The sequence below is a fragment of the Phacochoerus africanus genome, chromosome 14 (assembly GCF_016906955.1).
Source record: "Phacochoerus africanus isolate WHEZ1 chromosome 14, ROS_Pafr_v1, whole genome shotgun sequence".
In the NCBI taxonomy this organism is placed as follows: domain Eukaryota; kingdom Metazoa; phylum Chordata; class Mammalia; order Artiodactyla; family Suidae; genus Phacochoerus; species Phacochoerus africanus.
In genome coordinates, this window is record NC_062557.1 from 1718459 (window position 1) to 1731915 (window position 13457).

Genomic DNA, 13457 nt, shown 5'->3' on the forward strand with positions numbered 1-13457 from the left:
AAAGCTGTGGTGTCTCTGTACTAAAGTTCTCTCCCTTCAGCAACACTTGCGGGTGCATTGAGATACGGGGATGACGTTTGGGTGTCGGGGCCCAGGTCCGTCAGGTAGGGGCTGGCGAAGCTGGGGGAGTTAGAGGAAGACGCCCACACCGAGGGCGACCCATCAAGGCAGTCTCCTCGGCACCGGGTCCAGTTTTGTGTTAAGCAGAGGTGCCTGCGCTGATGCAGGAAGGACCGAGCCGGGAGAGACCCCCGGACGGTGAGGGCCTGCGAGACGGCACAGCACCCCGCGGGGCTTCAGGAAGTCAGGGCTCAGGCCTTCTCTTTGCCCCAGGGAGTGTGGGTTGGAAATGGGACCTCAGGAAAAGCCGGGAGGGGCCCTGACAGCAGGGCTGTTGGCCAGGCTGGACCCGACACGCTTGGCATCTTGCCCTGCTGGGAAAGGAGCCGTTTCATCAATCGCGTTGTTGAAGTGGTGGGAAGGGCAGCGGGAGGCCGGCCACGGGGTCCTCTCCTGAAAATCCAAGGACCCCGCCATGGCTGGGGGAGAACGCCTGGGCTTCTGCCGAGTGGCCGGTTCTCTTTGTCTTGCTGTTTTGTTGCTTTGTTGTTTGAGTGTTTGTTCACAGCTCACTTTGCAAACTCAGGATGGTCCTCAGCTCTCCTGGAAGGAACCTTAGAGCAGTAGGGACAACTTCCCATTCTTCACGCGGTGTCAGAAGAGCAGCAATGGCAGAAGGAGCTCCCATGGGGGGGCGGGGGGGGGCGCACACCCGCCCCCAGGCTGCGAGGCCAAGATCACTTCCTCCGACCGCTCTACCGCTCTGTGGTCCGGGCCCCGGCACACGGCCCTGACCCCGCTGAGACCTCCCTTCTGCCGCAGGCGAACCGTCACTGCAGCCCACCATGCGGTCGGCACGGGGGAGCAGACCATGCAGGGAGGGGCCGCCCTGCTCCGGTGGGACCAGCATCAGACGTTCACCTGTTTTCCAGAGCGTCCGTGGTGGCTCAGAGGGCATGTGGCCCAGTGAAGAGGTGTCCTTCCACGTGACAGGGTCGCAGTCAGCACCCTGGGGAGAAGGTGGAGCCGCCTGGGGGAGGCCAGGCCATGGCCACCGGCAGGTGGACGCAGAGGCAAAGCCACCTAAGCAGCTTTCTGGGGGAGGGGACGGCGCCACCGGCTAGCTCTCGGAACTTAAGAGCCCCTGTCCTAACTGGACACGGGTGTGAACCCCGCTGGCACGGCCCCCCCACGACCGTCCACAGCACACGCGAAAGTGCAGGCGCCCCGGCCGACTGCACGTGCTCTCCTGGGGCCGACAGTGAGTCATTCAGCCTTGGTGTCTACACAACCGTGGTTTTAAATCTCACTGTCCTGGAGTAAAAGGGCTTTGCTGATGTCACGACCTGGTCCCCACAGCTGCCCCATAAACACACAGAACAAAAGTTCTGCGAAAACTGCCTCATCACCCCACCTGCGGGGACCTCCGCCAGGCTGCCGACCCATCTCATCCGCCGAAACCACAGCCGAGCAAGGCCCACATGACTCACCTCGCAGCCCATTCGTGGACCTGAAGCCCGACCGGACCCCGCATGGCCAGGGAGCTCGACAGCCCACCGCAACCGCAGCTGCGGCCCCCCTGGGAATAGCCTCCCACCCCTCAACGACCCACAGGGGCCGGCGGGCGCCCCCCACCGGTGTGTGTGATTTGTTGCCCCCCTTTTCTCTGGGGCTGGACTTGCACCCTGTGTCCTCTCAAAGAGAAGGGGCGCGGGTGCTGAGGGCCGATCGGAGAGCGCTGTCTGCAGCACCAGGCAGGGAGGGTGGCTGACGGCCCGAGGCCAGGGTGCTGCTCAGGGCGCTGGGAGGGCTGGTCCCTGAGGCTGCGGGGCTGCAGCCCCTGCCCCGGGCCGACCTGGCTGGCCTGGAGAGCTCACCTGCAAAACGATGGGAAGCTGCTCAGGTGGGTTCCTATTCTCCACGCCCATGGTGAGCCACACCTGGAAGGCGGTCAGCTGCTCGGCAAAGAAGGGGCTGTGCTGTGGGAAAGCAGAGGCTCCGTCAGAGCCGCGTCCTCGCCCAGCTCTGCCTTTTGCCTGTGCTCGGACCAGGGCAGCTTGTCTGGCAGTGCCGGCAGGCTGCGTGGACAGGCCTGGTTGGGAAAGGTTAGCTCCGGGGAGCAGCCTCAACCCCGGGAAGCGGCTGCTGGCTTCGAGAGCGATGAGCTCAGCGCAGGGAAACTTGTCAGGCCGCACATTCATTCGTGAGGCCTGCGATCTCCTGCGCCCGCGCTCTGCTTCTCAAAGAGCGAGAGCCGAATAAAACTGCTCGTGCGTGGTCTACACCAGGCAACCCCCCCCCCCCGTCACAATGTGCAGAGGTTACTCCGAGGTGAGGTTCAAGACCCCCGAGAGGAGGCCTGCCCTGGGGGGAGGGTGAGCACGCGGGGCCCGAGTGACTTCACCCGAGGAGGTTCCCCAACAGGTGTCTGTGGCGACAGGCCTTGTGCCTGCAGAGGCGGAGCGTGAGGGGCAGAGGCCAGCGCTGTTCCCCACGGAGACCCGTCCCTTCCACAGGCTTAGGGTCACGGGGGCGAGAGCCAAGTGAAGGCCCTGCTGGCGCCCCCCAGGGCTGGGCTGGGGACCGGGGAACACGCACTGAAGACAGCGGACCCACCACAGCAACAGAGAAGCGGGTTTCCAGAGCTGTCTCCACATCTAACGTCAGCCCCTGTGGGCGCGCCGTTTCAGCTCCCGGCCCATGCGTCTCTTCCCAGGGGGGCCAGGGCCAGCGCTGACCCCCCAGCCGAGGGCTCTGCAGACCAGGCGGCCAGAGAAGCGACCGCCGCAGCGGGCCAGGCCGGACGCCCTGGCAGGACTCACCCGGAACGCCGTGCCTTCCTCGATGATGGTGGGCAGCTGCGAGAGACAGATGTCCACGGCCAGGTCCCAGGCTTGCCTGCGGAGAGAGCAGATGGGGCCCACACAGCATCAGTGACCGCTCGCCGCACTCTCCAGCCACTGGGCCTGTGACATCATTTCTAATTAAAAGGAGAAAAAGCTCAGGAAAAACAAAGGGACTTGTCCACTTCCTAATGCAGTTTCCGTCCCAACATGAGGGCCCCTGGCCTGCTGCACTGACAGCAGCTGGGGCACCAGTGGCCGGACTGTGGTGCCTCCCAGAGGTGGCCCAGGCGGGGCCGGGAGGGGGCGGCCTCGTGCGCCCACAGCCAGGACCACCCCCCAGCCCTTTCCCCGGGCATTGGCACCTGTGCCCAACGCAAACCACTGGGGACGAGACGGGCCCTGCCGTGTGCTGGGGAGGTGGGAGCTCGGTCTCCTCCCTGACTTCCTGCGGGCTTGGCAGCCTCTGCAACATGGGGCTGGGCCGACGGGCTCCAGGGTCTGGCGCTCGTGGGGTCCCCTCCCCAGGGCCTGAGACGGGCTCATGATCCCGTCTCCTGCGCAGGGTCCTGTGACCGTGGCCAGTGGCCGACATCGACGGACGCGTGCAGAGGGCGGCCGTTTCCCGAGACGACATCCCATGTTGATTCTAAAGCGGCCCCCGGTCCCTCACCTCCTCTGTGGCCACAGACCCAGGGCCGAGCCTCAAGGACAGGACGCTTCCCTCGCTCTCGCTCCCCTTCCCTTTAGAAACGTGCTCCTCGTGGAAACCAAGCGACGGTCAGAGCAAGAGGTTAGTGTCTGATGGAGTTCACGTCATGGCGCAGTGGTTAACGAATCCGACTAGGAACCATAAGATTGCGGGTTCGATCCCTGCCCTTGCTCAGGGGGTTAAGGATCTGGCGTTGCCGTGAGCTGTGGTGTGGGTTGCAGACGCGGCTCGGATCCCACGTTGCTGTGGCTCTGGCGCAGGCCGGCGGCTGCAGCTCCAATTCGACCCCTAGCCTGGGAACCTCCATATGCCGCAGGAGCGGCCCTAGAAAAGACAAAAAGACAAAAAAAAAAAAAGTTAGTGTCTGGGCTGCAGTCTCTCCTCCCAGCGCCAGTTCCTGACACCCTGGTGGCGCCCAGGGTCGGTTCAGTGAGACCACCAGCCGCCCGTCTGTGCAGGAGGCGTCTTCCCCTGGAGCTGTCATGAAGGATGAAAAGAAGAATGAAACTGAACACGCATCCAGTAAAAATGTGAGATGAACAAAAGACTCGAGAATGCTTTTCCATCGTTCAAACACGTGGAATATATTTCATTTTTCCCCCGACTGGCCCCTCTGCACAGGCATGCCCTCCCCCCCCAGTCTAATTAAGAGGCAATCAGCCGATCATCAAAAGCGCCTCAAAGGAGGACGATGAACAGCTCCCACATGCTCCGTAAGCGCCCAGACTGCAGCCAAATGGTCACGCAGCAGGGATGCGGGAGAAACTGACTGTCTTAAGGCAGAAGCGAAGTCCGCTACTGCAATTAAGCTCTACAGATATGCCTTGACCTTAATCAAATAAAAAGTTTCGACTTGAGGAGTTGAGGAAGAAGGCGCGCACCAGCCGGGGGAGGTGCAGTGGGCAGCGCCTGGGCAGCTGCAGCCGCGCCTTCTGCAAAGAGGCCTATGGGCCCGCTTCCAGCACAGACTCCTCAAGGCCACGAGGCAGACAGGATTCTAACCCCCGACAGATGGCCCTGTGGGTCTCTGAGGGCCTGGCTGGGCTGTCCCGGACCGAGCTCCCCGGGGCCCAGCTGCCCCGAGGGGCCACCATCACTGCTTCAGGCCTTCCAGGCCCTGGGTGGCCTGCTCCTGTGGAGTGAGACCTGCCCTGCCTGGCGGCTCCCAAGGGCTGCCCACCCGGTAGGGTCGGGGGGGGGAACCGCCGGGGATGGGGGTCGGGGGCGGGCTCCCGCCTGGCTGCTGGAGCAAGGCAGAGCGGCTGTGCAGGGCAGAGGATGGCCCTCTGAGTGGGAGAGGACAAGGGACCCTGCTCGAGGCCGAGGAGGACAGGGGCAGGAAGGACGAGTGAGAACACCTAGGACGCAGCGGACACGGAGTGGTGAACACGGCGGCCAGCACAGCGGGGCGGCTCGAACCCTGGGCTGAGGCTGGTGAGCGGGGCCAGCGCAGGGCCTGGGCTGTTGATGTTGCACAGAAGGAAGGGGTCAGTCTGGGGACCTCAGCGTTCCCATTAAGCCCTGAGGTCACACGGGAGCCCCTGCAACAGCCAGACGGGCTCTGTGCTGAGCTTTGACTCAGCTGCATCTGCAGGGTAAAACCGCAGTGAGCCTGGAGTCTTAATTTGGGATTCCCACGCAGGAACAGTGGGAAAGCGAGTCCTGCAAGACCCTGAGCCGCGGCGGGGGCTGCTGGCACTTCCCACAGCCCCTGCGACCAGCCGCTGTGGCCGCCGGGAGGGGGACCCAGGCCTCCCGCCCCCACGCGCCGAGCAGCCCGTGGGCTGCTGATGAATCACGGCCTGAAAAACGTGCCATCCAGGCGAGAGCTCGGGTTTTCAGGAAATGGGCCCGAGATGGCAGGTGCCCAAGGAGTGGGCCGGGAGGGGCGGCTTCCAAGCACGCCCGGCTCCGACTGCCCTGCTCCTGCCCTGGGCTCGAAGCACAGGTTATTACCGCCGAGAAATGCAAGGTTTCAGGACCTGCTGAAATTGAAAGGCAAGGCGAACGGCTCCCTGATGGCTTCGCATCAAAAATTAAACAGGAGCCGGGCCCTGAGCATTTCATCATCGGCGCCCCCGCCTGAAGCCAAGTGTGAACGCGTGTGATGCGGAGTTTTAACCTCAATTTCTCTGAGGCTTTGTTCCCTTCCTCCCCCTGCTGAAAATGTACCCTCTCCATCACCACCCAGGGAACAGAGTAACTAGATGGTAAATTATTTATTCCAAATGCTCTTTCTGACTTCCTTGCTGCGGGCTCCCTGGGGACGTTCAAACGTGGGTCTATTACGAGGGAGAGAGAGCTGTGGGCATTGTTGTCGGGTGTTTCATCACCGGAACGAGCTCTGCCCAAAGCCCACGGCACGCTTCCTGGGCAAGGAGCCAGGTGGTGCCCGGCGCCCCCGTGGCCTCAGACCCCAGGGGCAGCTGGCAAACCCGAGGGCGGGTGAGCGCAACCTCCGGTGCCCTTTCGGCCCCGCCTCTGCGCTGCAGCCCGCTGCCTGCCCCGCATCGCCACCGGGCCACCCTGCAAGGACGGGCTGGCTCTGGAGACAGTCCCAGAAGACAGGGTGTCCCGAGGCCTCCTCCTCCGGAAACGCGGGTCTTTGCAATTGTTCACCCTGAGTGTCGGGCAGGCTGTTCAAACCCTCCCCCACCTCACTCTAGATTTTGCTTTTTTCTTCTTTCCACCTTTTCGGCCACGCCCACATGTGCGGAAGTTCCTGGTCCAGGGAGCAAACGCGCAGCCGCCGCAGCCACGACGCGGGATCCTTGGCCGGCTGAACCACCCGGGAACTCCCGTCTCCGTCCCGTCTGGGTGGAGGGAGGGACCCTGGGCCTGCCCTCCTGCCACACGGTGGCTCCTCGGCAGCAAGCACTGCCCTCCCGCTGCTGTTCTCTCGGCTCGGGAACGGCATCTGGACGAGGCAGGTCTGAACCTGCCTGCTGTCTGCGGCCTGGGGCAGGGCCGGCCGCTGCCTCCTGACCGATTTCACAGAGAAGAGCGTTGATTCTTGGCCGGATGAGAGCTGGTGAGCTTACCGGCTCCGTCTTGGTTTCTCTGGGTTTCCAGAGTCGGGGGAAAGTGGTCACACACATTTAAAAAAAAACCAAAAACACTATCTAAAATAAATCTGACCATGAAAAACCACCATAAAATGGTCTGTAGGGCTAATCTAAGAGAAAACTCCTTTGAAAGATTTGTCTCGGCTTCTCCCACGGATGGATGCGATCGAGACACACCCCTCCGCCACCGCCCGCGCTTCACAGGCTGCTCGCGTTAGGAAAGCAGGGGAGCGGGGGAAGGGCACTGCCTTCGACGCGACGTCTGGACCCAGGGCAGTTTCCAGCGTGACTGTCGCTGCCACCGTTAGCAGCGGCGGACCGAGCAGCAGTCCAGTTCTGAAGGAAACACAACCAACACAGGATCCCACCCGTGTGCATTTGGGGAAAGCGTGAAAATTAACCGGCTGGGAGCCCCACAGTTCTAGTTCTCTGGGGCCATCCTGGACACACCTGGTGAATTCAGAGGGCACTTTTTTTCCTCGACGCCAATCCCCGCAGGGTCAGAAACCCGTCCGTGGCTCCTCCCCGGGTCACAGAGCTGGAGGGCCTCTGGGGGCGCTGCTCCCGCTCAGCCTTGAGGGACTCGGAGGCACCCGCACGTCTGCAAGGGACGATCTGGCTCCCCTGTTACCACCACCCAGGCCCCCTCGCGTCCCACTTGGCTCAGGGAACGCCGTCGCACTGGGACTCTGGCGGAAGCGGGAAAACCACACTCCTCCAAGACCCTGCGGCCGGTGCGGCGAGAGGCACTTACCACATGGCGTGCATGTAAGTGGGCGGCAGGCGCGGGCTGCTCACGGGGGTGCAGTTATACGACCTCATGATCCTTTCCGCTAAGAGGAAATTTCGAAACAGACTAGCCACCAGCAGGTCCTGTCTGAAGAGCTTTTGGAAGAGATCTGAGGGCAGATAAAGGATAAAAAGGCATCTTCAGGGATTCACGTCCAGCATTTGAAGCCAAACACACAGATAACTTTCATCAAAAATTGCCCCTGGAGCTCCTGTCGTGACGCAGTGGTAACGAATCCGACTAGGAACCATGAGGTTGCAGGTTCGATCCCTGGCCTCGCTCCGTGGGTTAAGGATCCAGTGTTGCTGTGACCTGTGGTGTGGGTTGCAGACACGGCTCGGATCCCGCATTACTGTGGCTGTGGTGTAGACCAGCAGCTATAGCTCTGATGTGACCCCTGGCCTGGGAACCTCCAGATGCCACCGATGTGGCCATAAAAAGAAAAAAAAAAAATCACTCCAAGTATCACCGCTAAGGTGCACATTTCCTGCTGGCAGGACCTATGCGTCACATCCTCAATACGAAGAGATACCCCGGGCCGACCGGCAACAAATACACACACACCTCCTGCAGCAGTAACTCTGGTTCTGAGACACACGCTGCCGCAAGGACTGAGACGCGCGCGCCCCGGATCTGCCCAAAACACCAAGGGCGGAGGGGCTTCTCCGAGCCCCCCTCGCTCGAGCTCGCAGCGACCCCAGGCCCTGCCCGCCCCGTGCAGCCCTCGCCGCCCTGTCCGCGCTGACGCGGCCGCCCGGCCTGCCGCCGGCCTCACCGCGAGGCAGCACGTTCCAGGCGATGGTGTCGGTGATGGCCGTGAAGATCCAGTTGAGCTCCCCCAGAGGCGTCCTCCGGTCGTTGAGCCGTCCGGGAATCCTGGGAAACACCAGACAGTCACAGCCGCAGGCACGGGAACAGAGGGAGGGCCGGAGGGGAGACGGGCCAGGGGACAAGAACGTCAGATGGGGGGCCACGCCAGGGGGACCTCCCTGCCTCCCCACGACCTTCAGACTGTGTGCTTCTGAGCCCACGTCTCAGCGTTCAGCCTTCACTTCATGCCCGCCCCTCGTCCCCGACACAGAGGCAGCCCCCGGGCGTCCACGTGTGAGTGGGCACGGGGCTCTGCCCAGCCGGAGGGGGCGGGGGTCCCTGCCCGGAGCCTCACCCTGGTCCAGACACTCCTATTCGGGAGCACACAGGTCGCCTCCGAAGCTGGGGGCAAAGGCCAGACCTCCTCAGTGGCCTGAGCCTGTCCCCACACGAACACTGACGGCGCCACATGAACACAAGTCCAGACCACACCTGGTAAACGGGTGCGGGGTCCTGGGCGAGGTGGCCCCCCTTCCTGGGGCCCGGGAGCGGAGCTGCGAGCACGTCCCCACCTGCTTGCAGCAAGGAACTCGGAAAAACCCCGAGAGACGACCGGGTGGGCGACCCTCCCCGTGACCTGCGCTTGCGGCCCCTCGCACACGACGCCCGGGGCGCGCAGCTGGCGCGGGGCTCGGGAAGGACAGACGTCTGTCCCCCTTCCTCACGGAGTCTGCTTCCCGGAGTCAACCCAGAACCAGAAACGAAGACACGCAGTGTCTCATTTCTAACAGCGCACAGTCAGAAACTACCTCTGTGGCCAACGAGGGTGAATGATTAATTACGGAACAACCACAGCAGTAACTGCAAGCCGGTAAACCGTTGTTTACGAGTGTTTTCATGGCGCGGGGAAACGCCCGCTTGGCAGCGTTAGGTCGAAGCGGGACAGCTGTCGCACGGTCCCCATCCCCACCACGTGCAGGACAGCGGCCAGAGGGAAAGCCCCACCTCTGCACAAGGCCAGCCCCTGGGCGGCAGCGGCTGGGGACAGGACGGCCTTCTCGAAGGAGGGCCTGCCCAGGTCTGTTGCCAAGCCTGGCCGCAGCATGTCGCTGGTGGCTGGCTCCTCGGGGTCTGGCCCTCGGGAGGGGCTCCCCCGAGACGGCCCCCCTGTGCCGACACTGTGCCACCAGGGGAGCAGAGGCCGCTCCTGGCCAGGTGGAAGGGTCACTGTGCCTTTAAGTGGGTTTTAAGAATCCTCATCTCGTGACAACCCCTGGCAGATAGACGGAAAACTAGACTCCTCCCACGACCTCCTGAAAACGGCGCTGGTGCCTTTCACCAAGCCTGTCGTGAAGCCACTGGCCGGGCCGTCTGCCTGGCCGACCCCGGACGGGCCTGGCGGCCACTGGAACCACTCAACCCACCAGCCATCCCAGGGCACGTCTCCTGCGCCGGGCCGCCAGGTGCCACACCCTGACGACAGCGGACGCAAGCCCCACCTCCCTCCCTCCGCACTTCGAATTAAGCACCTCGGAAGCCACTCTCCCGTCTGTGTCTGGTCCCGAGGACTGTCAGAAGCCGAGCCACTCTGGGGGCTGCCTGGGTCCCCGGCACAAGGCCGTGAAGAAAGGCAGAGCAGAGGCTCAAACACAGGACTCATTCTGCTGCTAAAACGCCTCTCACCCCACCCCCCCTTTTCATTCCTCTTCCGAGTGGTTCTTTCAAACTCTGAACCCACAGTATTAACCAAGGACTAACTTCCGTGTGACAGCTGTGGGTCGGGGACAGATCCTGGAACTGGGAGAGGAGAAAACGCGGTCTCCGGTCCCAGCTGCGCGTGTCTGGGTGACTTCTGGCGCCTTCTCGGCTCTGAGTCACTCGGGCTGACCTCATATGCAAAATGGGACCAAAATAAAATGGATGGCGCTTCCAAGGAGAAGCAGCAGCCAAGCAGCTGACACCCGTGGGAAACGCACGCCCTCCTGGAAGTCCCCCCTCCGCAGCCAGCCGCCGGGCCGTCTTCCCTCCCGACATGCGCGCGGCCCACCGACAGCTTGGCACTGCCCGCCGCCACCCGGATCTCACACCAGAACCCAGTGCGAGGTGCCTTCCCCGCCCCTCTCGCCGCCTCCGGCTCAGACCCACTTGTCTAAACTCGAGCTCATGCTCGTCGCTGCCACGGGAGCCCATCGCTGGCCCAGGGGCAGCTCGCGCACTGCCCTCCTGCTGGGCCAGGCCTGGGAAGGCACCCTCAGTGGCAGGGTGGTGGCCCGGGGATGCCTGTGTTCAAACATCCTCAGAGGTCTCCACTCGCCGCTGCAGTGCCTTCAACGACATTTTAGCCACGGCGACTTCACCAAGACCTCCCCGGGAACGAAGAAGAGCAGGGCCCGGCCCCGCTCGCGCTTCCCATGCCTCCCCAGACGGGCCACCGCGAGGCCCGAGGAGCAGGGGGACACCGCTGTCCCCAGAGTCGGGGAGAAAGTTCCCACATGGCCTCAAAACCATCTTTTACTGCCTGACTCGACCCATTAAACTTTGAAACTAGCTCCCTCTGCTCAGGGCCATTACCTCGCAGCATGACAAAAACAAACTGCCTGAAACAGCTCCCTGCCCCCTGGGACCCTATGGGCTCGGCCTTCACAAGTGAAGCCCGAGCAGGCGCCCCGACCACAGCAGCCTCTGCTCTGCACCCCGCCGGCCCCGGACTTCCGAACTCTTATTTACCCACTGCTGCTCCACGCGTGATAATTATCCGTGCAGCCAGGCGATACATCCCCACGGCAACGACTGGCTCTCCTGGCATAGATCAGGCTCCTCGTAGACCCCACAGCCCACGGCTCTGCCCTGTCACGTCCCCATTTACCCACAGCTGCTCCCTGGGCTGGTGCGGTGCTGTGGCGACATTGCCCAGACCCCTCAAGAAGGGTGGGGAGGGGTGAGGTCAGCGGAGGTGCGGGGCCTCCTCGGCTTTCAGGGTCCCGGCTGCGCTGCCGCACCTGCCTCCCCTGCTTCTCCCCGAAAGCCCGTGTCCCCTCGTGTCCCTGGCTGCACGGCCGTCTCGGGAGATGCTGCCGTCTGCTGCCCTAAGCCTCCCGCCTCTCCCACGGCTGCTCCAGGGAGCTGTCACCTCGGGTGGCCCACGTGCCCTGGCTCAGGGAGCACAGAGCAGCCCTCATGTTCCACCTCCTCTTAGGACACTCCCGGGCCCCCCCAGGCTTCAGGTTTGGCTCTGAGGCCCCCCAGGACTCGTCTGCCACAAGGCTCAGGGCGCCTAGAAAGCGGCTCGTGCTCTTCCTCGGCCAAGCCGTCGCTCAGTGCAGAGCGCCTGCTGCCCAACAGGGGCTCCATACATTTTTGATGAGGCAGTCCCACTGAGGCTCGCAGCTCTGCGCAAGGAAAGTGTTCAGGGAAAGACTTGGCTTTCCAAGAAAACGATACGAACCCACCAAAAATACTCCAGTGATCACCCACATCTCAGCATCTAAGACCCAGCAGGCCACCCTCCCGACACCGCCAGGCACCAGCTCAATTTTAAATGCGCTGAAATAACGGTGTGTAGAGAGGGGCCACATTTTCGTTCAAAACATCCACCAGCACCGTAGGAAACAAGTCTGGGGGGGGCCGCACCAAAGGAGTCGGATGATCGTCAGCAGCCTCGTGGGGGTTACGGATGATTCCCATTCCTCTTGCTCACGCGTATTTAACAGCACGGCTATGCCGAAACACACTACTTGCATAACAAGGAAAAACGAAACTTTTAAGAAGAGGGAGGCTAAGCAAGTTTTCTCAAAAAAGGGAAAATATCTGAAAACCGCATAATTTGTTGAATTTATATAATTTCATATTCATTTCTTTCTTTTCTTTTCCTTCCTTTTTAGGGCCGCACCTGCAGCACATGGAAGTTCCCAGGCTAGGGGTCCAATTGGAGCTGCGGCTGCCGGCCTACACCACAGCCACAGCAACACGGTATCCGCCTGCAACCTAGACCACAGCTCACGGCAACGCCGGGTCCTTAACTCTGAGCGAGGCCAGGGATTGAACCTGCATCAGGTTTGCAACCTGCCGAGCTACAATGGGAACTCCCTCATACTCATTTCAAATAAAGCAGGGTGCACCTTTGCTGTGTCTGCTTTAAACGGCTTTATGAGAATGACGGTGCAGAGAAGCCTGGGCCAGTTCATTTATTTAATGCAAAGAAAGGCCTCGTGGATGTCTTCTGTGGCACAGTGGGTCAAGGACCCGGCACTGTAAAGGCAGCGGCTCAGGTCTCTGCTGTGGCTCAGGTTCGATCCCTGGCCCAGGAACTTTGCTATACTTTGGGCACAGCCAAAGCCAAAAATAAAAAGAAATGTGTCGTGACGAAGAAAACAGGGGGCTAGACCTAGCAATTCGTTTTTAAAGTACTTCTTTTGAATAGCCACGTCAGTGCACACTGGCTGGACATGTGGTGAGACAAAGCCGGACACCCGAGCCCAGGTCCCAGGTGCAGGTCCCTCTCCTCAATCAGGTCAGGCTGCACGAAGCCAGATGTGCACACACAGCCACAACAAACACACAATCTCAATCCATGTCAAAGTTCCGCTGGGCGGGAGGAGAAAGCTGTGTGACGTAAATTAAGGCGGGGTCGCCTGCTCGAGCCAGTGCACGTCGCGCCGTTATCTCCTCATAGGCTGACATGCTGCTGAACAGACCAGGCCACGGTGCCCTGGTTCCCGCCCCCAGTCTCTCTCTCTCCTTAAAGCCGTACAAAGGGACGCTCCGCACACCGTCTGGGTCCTACCACACGGTGCCTTTTTTCTAGCCCTCCTCAGACCTTGAGCCATGGTCACTGATCCGTCCGAGGGAGCCTGGAACCCGCAGTGTGCACAGCGTGACGCCCCCTGCGCCCGGGCTGCAGGACTGTGTCTGGGGGCAGGTGCGCGCCTGGCTGCAGTGGCGCTTCGCCTGTTCAAATGCAGGAAGCCACGGACGCTGCACTTGGCTCTCAGCCCTCCCCCGGGGGCCCCCACCATGCGATCCTCGAGCTGCGTCAGCCGGGCCCTGAATAAGCACGGCGAGGCGGGGGCGTGCGGTGCGGCTCCCCTCTGCGGGTTGAGACGAGGTCACAGGTTCCCTCCGGGCAGCGGCAGAAAGGCGGCTCAGGCTGCTCTCCCCCGGGAACGAGCAAGGCTGTG

At 62.1% G+C, this 13457-nt stretch overlaps 1 protein-coding gene across 4 annotated transcripts in view; it reads right to left on the bottom strand.

Annotated features, from left to right (window-relative positions):
* The window catches only part of RPTOR (regulatory associated protein of MTOR complex 1), a 280347-nt gene that overhangs the window by 67730 nt on the left and 199160 nt on the right, over window positions 1-13457 (bottom strand). For all 4 annotated transcript variants that reach the window (XM_047757543.1, XM_047757542.1, XM_047757544.1 and 1 more), the window contains 4 exons: window positions 8246-8346; window positions 7435-7579; window positions 2883-2958; window positions 1938-2039 (listed from right to left, as the gene is read on the bottom strand). In XM_047757543.1, coding sequence (XP_047613499.1) covers window positions 1938-2039; window positions 2883-2958; window positions 7435-7579; window positions 8246-8346 — 424 coding nt within the window. The remainder of the gene's footprint in view (window positions 1-1937; window positions 2040-2882; window positions 2959-7434; window positions 7580-8245; window positions 8347-13457) is intronic.